Raw genomic sequence first — 6,000 nt, 5'->3', positions numbered from 1 at the left:
TTAAAAAATAACACAATTATTGGACACTCCCTACTTACAGAAAGCACACTTGACATCTCCTCCTTACTTTACTGCTTTAAAAAATAACACAATTATTGGACACTCTCTACTTACAGAAAGCACACTTGACAGCTCCCTCTTACTTTATTGCTTTAAAAAATAACACAATGTAATATTTGTTTTTTGTTGAAAAATAGAAAATATACAGAAGCAGAAAGAAGACAAGTTGCTTTCAGGGAGCTATCTAACTTTTTAGCAGGAGATTGCAGCTCTGAGAGGGTGGGGAGTGAGAATGTCACCCTGTTGTACACATAGCCAATGGAGCAGGAGAGGAAATGCTCTCTGAGGCTTTTCAGGAAGGTCTGAAATCATGAGGTAAGTTTTTAGAAAATGAAATCATTCCAGGGCTTCCCTGGTGGCGCAGTGGTTGAGAGTCCGCCTGCCGATGCAGGGGACACGGGTTCGTGCCCCGGTCCGGGAGGATCCCACATGCCGCGGAGCGGCTGGGCCCGTGAGCCATGGCCGCTGAGCCTGCGCGTCCGGAGCCTGTGCTCCGCAACGGGAGAGGCCACAACAGTGAGGCCCGCGTACCGCAAAAAAAAAAAAAAAAAAAAAGAAAATGAAATCATTCCCGAATGGCCAACTTTGAGAACTGAAATATAGTTGAGGGTACTGTCAGACCTGCATGATTTTACTTCCTTCTTTACTAATATGTTATTTTACAGTTGCCCATAGTGATATAAAACTGTCATTTTTCTGCTTCTCTTGTAAACCTAGGCGTTTTTTTCTGACCAAAATGCGTTGTGTGGTCTCAGAGCTTTAACATAAATTGCCTTGTCCACCAAATTCAGGCTTTGTACTTGAACTGGAGCACCAAAAGTCTACAACAGGAGCAGCCTGTCCCAGGTCTCAACTGGACACCAAGGTTGACCAATGTTCTCCCAGTTGCCCTGAGACGCTGATAGGCTAGGCCACTGGCTGCCAGCACCACCTAATGGCTGCTCTGAAAACACTCAGGCTGTGCTTGGCAACCACTCAGAAGGGAGCCCTTTTGGCTCAGCTTTTGGGGGAAGGAGTGGGGTGGGACAGAGAGAAGGAAGTGGCTTCCTGAAGTAGACAATGAGAGCCAGGGGGAACTTTCACTTCCAGAGCCTTCCCTATAAAAAAGATTTGGCCTATGCCTCCACAAACAGGAGATTTCTTTAGGCAGATATTTTTAAATTACGAGAGAAAATTAGTCATCCACACCTTAATGTGAATTACTTTTCTTATCTAATTAGGTTTCTTCCTAACAGCTGGTTGAAAAGATCTTCTGAAATCTAAAATGGTTGTGGAGCTGTTGGTGAGCTGATGACAGAACTCAGGGTCATTTCAGAGGGCTGACCTTCATGACAGGGGACAGGGCAGTGTGAAAGCTAGAAAGCTGGGGAAAGAGTCAGATACATGGGGCAAAATGCAGCCTTGATTCTTCCCTTTACTGCATCCTGACCCCTTGAACTCAGCATCTGACCAGAGGTACTTCCTGACTTCTCTGAGAAAGAGTCTTTGGTAGGTGTTCACAATAGGAGGTAATTCCCTTCTGCCCTGTGTGACCATCTCCTTCCCTTCCACACCTACAGCATCTTCAAGTCCAGCTATTTCAGACTACATTTGAGAGACTCATAGAACAAGAGGAGGTCTGACGTGTAATGTGTTCAGGAGATGAGCCAGTTTTAAAAGAATGGGTCTGATTTAAACATAAATCTCGGGCTTCCCTGGTGGCGCAGTGGTTGAGAGTCCGCCTGCCGATGCAGGGGACGCGGGTTCGTGCCCCGGTCCGGGAGGATCCCACATGCCGCGGAGCGGCTGGGCCCGTGAGCCATGGCCGCTGAGCCTGCGCGTCCGGAGCCTGTGCTCCGCAACGGGAGAGGCCACAACAGTGAGAGGCCCGCGTATCGAAAAAAAAAAAAAAAAAAATCTCTTCAAAGTTACAGGGGCCTGAGAAATAGTGATCCCCTGAGTGATGTGTGTACAGGACATCAGATTGGGTCGGCTGAGGTTTTGGCTTAACTGGACAGAGATTTTATTTGCCTTTATTTAAACCTACTATTCATAGGAAACAGGGTTTCTGAGGAATGATAGAATCCTGGTGGAGAGGAGTAGACCATCTCAAGCAGGAGTTTCAGAGTGCTTTGCCTTTCCCAAGTTACTCCTTCGATCTGGAGTGTTAGAACTATAGTTTCCTGAAGATGGTAAAATAGAAAAGCTCTGTGCTGGATCAGGAGGACTTAGCCTTACCTTGTCATGAGCATCTGAGTCACTGTCTCTCCCTGGGCCTTAGTTTCCTCATCTCTCAAATAAGGGGCCAGACCAAATGATCCCTAAAATACCTTCCAGCTCTAACGTCCTTTGGGGTCTGATTTTTAATAGGAGATAAAGGAGAAATTGTACATAGTTTCCCCAGGTCCCACTGCCCTCCTCTCTATCCCAACTCACACGACCACCCTGCACACCGCCTGCTCCTTGAGCTTGTCCTCGAAAGGCCTTGAGCTCCACAGATGAGTATATTGTTAATGTTGGCTCACGGTCCTTTCTGATGAGTGGCCAACATTGTTCTGCTCCTTGCAGGGGTCCCATTAATCTTGTTTGCCTCTGCAGAGCCTCAGCCTGCCTGGAAGATGCCGAGATTGTGCAGCACTTGTTCGGGCGTCCTGCTGCTGACCTTGCTGCTTCAGGCCTCCATGGAGGTGCGTGGTTGGTGCCTGGAGAGCAGCCAGTGTCAGGACCTCACCACGGAAACTAACCTGCTGGTATGTGGGCTGTGGTCGCCATCTTGGTTTGGGTATCAGATGGGACTGGGGCTGGGACAGCACAAAGAAAGGGGTATGGGGAAGGGGAAATTCATTCCCAGAGATATGGGTAAGTCATCCAAGGGCAGGAATAGACCTCCAGAGTGAAGTCAGAATTGGGCCAAGGAAGGGAGGAAGCAGCTTCAGGGAGATGGGTCTGGTCTCCAAGTTTTGATTATCTTTACTTCCTGTCCTGTCTTCTTGTATAGAGACCCACTTCATTTAAGCTATTTAGAGACAGTGCCATTAAAGCAAACAATACTAACAATGATGATAACAATAATTGCTCCCTCAACTGATCCTATACTTTCAATCTTTTAGCCCCCAAATTATTCCTTTTTATTTTATTTTTTTTGCGGTACGCGGGCCTCTCACTGCTGCGGCCTCTCCCGTTGTGGAGCACAGGCTCCGGACGCGCAGGCTCAGCGGCCATGGCTCACGGGCCCAGCCGCTCCGCGGCATGTGGGATCTTCCCGGACCGGGACACGAACCCGCGTCCCTTGCATCGGCAGGCGGACTCTCAACCACTGCACCATCAGGGAAGCCTCAAATTATTCCTTTTTAAATAACCTCATGTCACTTGACATTTCCATTCCATTTTTCTTCCCTTTCTATCTACTACAAGTTACAAAGCCAGGAAGGTAGTACTATAAACCATCTCTAGAGGGAGAAGGAAAAAACCCTTCAGCAGCCTTTCCAGAAGCATATAAAGGCCCTTTTTGCCAGGCTGGAACTCCCTCTAGGTCACCACAGTGTGTGTTTGTGTGTGTGTGTGTGTGTGTTTATGTGTGTGTGTGTTTATATGTGTGTGTGTGTTTATGTGTGTGTGTGTGCGTGTGTGTGTGTATTTGTATTGGGAGGCATACATGAGAAACAATACCAAGTCAAGGCAAAAGACACACTGCTAGTGTCTGTGACTGAGTTCCATCCTTCTGCCTGTAGCTGCCTGGTGAGGGTGCAATGCACATCACTACATTCTGTGTATTTTGTCAGTAGAGAAGCTGAGTTTAGGTGAGGAGAGAGACTTTCTCAAAAACAGAGCAGGTTGCACGTGGAATATAAAATAGAAATAAAGAGCCTAGGGAATCCTGTGAGCTCTAGTTCAGAGACCCAAGAGACTCTTGACACCCATTGCACAGCCTCTTCCATTGAGAGCTCACCAGGGAACGAGCTCTGGCCGTGGTCAGGCCCATGGGTTCTAGTCCCAGCTCTGTCACCAATGGGCTGTGGAACCTTGCCAAGTTCCCTTCTCCTCTCTGAGAAATTGGGTGTCATTATGTGTCCAGGGGAGAGGAGTATGAGATAATTTTTGTTTTCCACTGTTAATATTCTGCAGTGTTATAATTCTAAATCCCTGGAGTATGAAATCCCCAACTCAACAGAGTGGGTGCGATCATTCTGTTCCCTCCTTTGTTGTTCCCAGTAACTAAAAACTCAAGGCTGCAGCCCCAAGGTCATTTTCCTAAGCAAATGTGTGCCACAGTTGTCCAGTTACAGGGAGAGGAGATACAGGCTCCATGACCCCTGCAATGGAAATAATCCTGACTTTCTACCCTTCCCTCCAGTCAGAAGGTGACAGGGAAGTGAGACACCTCTTCCCAAAGCTCACTGATTGAGGAAAGTATAGGATCAGCTCAGAAGACTTGAAAGTGCGTGCCAGATGGGTGTGGGAAAGTTTGGAGGGAGATGGCTAGGGGAGGGTATGAGGTAGGTTTGCAGACCACTGGGGTAAGGTGGAGGCATTATGGAAAATACAGGCCCTAGAAGCCTGGACTTCTTTTCCCACGTTGGGAGATTCTCTCCCAAATTTCAACCCGATGCCCTTCCCAGACCAAACTGAACCATGTTCATTTATTCAGGATTCACTAAGTGCCAACAACTACCACCCACCTGCCGTTTACTGATGAATTCCTATATATCTGGCTTATAAGGTTTAAGACGTTGACCCTGCCCACAAAGCTAGGGGACAAGTAAACCACCGAGTGGGACAGGATTTTGTTGTAGCTGCCAGGCAGGGGTACCAGGGGACAAACGAGGCGCTGCCCGAGCTGAGTCTCAGATGTCCGTGGGTGCCCAGAGGCGGGGGTGGGCAGACGTCCTCGGCAAGGAATCCACAGGGCACTGGGGCCGCTTGTGCGGCCCGCACGTGCGGAGGGAGCAGAGGCGCAGGTGCGGCTTGTCGGTGGTGAGGGCGCCGCGACGGGGGATGGGGGCCGCGGGGAGCGGGGTCCTGACGCGCTCGCCGCTCTCCAGCAGGCGTGCATCCGGGCCTGCAAGCCAGACCTCTCGGCCGAGACGCCCGTGTTCCCCGGCAACGGCGACGAGCAGCCGCTGACCGAGAACCCCCGGAAGTACGTCATGAGCCACTTCCGCTGGGATCGCTTTGGCCGCCGGAACAGCAGCAGCAGCGGCGGCGGCGCGGCCCAGAAGCGCGAGGAGGAGGGGGTGCCAGGGGGCGAAGGCCCGGGACCCCGCGGCGATGGCGCCGAGCCGGGCCCGCGCGAGGACAAGCGCTCCTACTCCATGGAGCACTTCCGCTGGGGCAAGCCGGTGGGCAAGAAGCGGCGCCCCGTGAAGGTGTACCCCAATGGCGCCGAGGACGAGTCGGCCGAGGCCTTCCCCCTTGAGTTCAAAAGGGAGCTGGCCGGGGAGCGGCCCGAGCCGGTGCGCGGCCCCGAGGCCCCGGCCGAGGGCGCAGCCGCCCGGGCCGAGCTGGAGTACGGCCTGGTGGCGGAGGCCGAGGCGGCCGAGAAGAAGGACGAGGGGCCGTATAAGATGGAGCACTTCCGCTGGGGCAGCCCGCCCAAGGACAAGCGCTACGGCGGTTTCATGACCTCCGAGAAGAGCCAGACGCCCCTGGTCACGCTGTTCAAAAACACCATCATCAAGAACGCCCACAAGAAGGGCCAGTGAGGGCGCAGTGGGCAGGGCTTCTCTCCCTGGGAAGTCGACCCCAAAGCCCCACCTCCTGCCCTCCTGCCGCCTCGCGGCCTGGGTGAGGCCTCGCCCAGGCGGTGATGGCGCCAGGCATTCCACCTTTTAAAGCTGTCTGTAGTTAGGAAATAAAACCTTTCAAGTTTCGCATCCGACTCTGACTTTGAATAGTGACTGGGCGAGTAAAATAAAAATGCATAGCCATCAAATAAAGAGCAACACATATTGAAAGAGCGAT

General features: G+C 51.4%; 1 protein-coding gene across 1 annotated transcript; it reads left to right on the top strand.

Annotated features, from left to right (window-relative positions):
• Nucleotides 1–2,657: 2,657 nt before the first annotated feature.
• POMC (proopiomelanocortin) lies at nt 2,658–5,910 on the top strand (the record flags this gene model as incomplete). Its single annotated transcript, XM_082672435.1, has 2 exons — nt 2,658–2,789; nt 5,085–5,910. The coding sequence occupies 2 exons, from the start codon at nt 2,658–2,660 to the stop codon at nt 5,739–5,741; spliced, it is 789 nt and encodes a 262-aa protein (XP_082528561.1). The 3' UTR covers nt 5,742–5,910.
• Between the last annotated feature and the right edge of the window lie 90 nt (nt 5,911–6,000).

Source organism: Grampus griseus (genome assembly GCF_964374135.1).
Source record: "Grampus griseus genome assembly, chromosome: 15".
NCBI lineage: Eukaryota > Metazoa > Chordata > Mammalia > Artiodactyla > Delphinidae > Grampus > Grampus griseus.
Note: the sequence above shows the minus strand (reverse complement) of the source record. Positions and strands in the feature narration are given on the sequence as shown.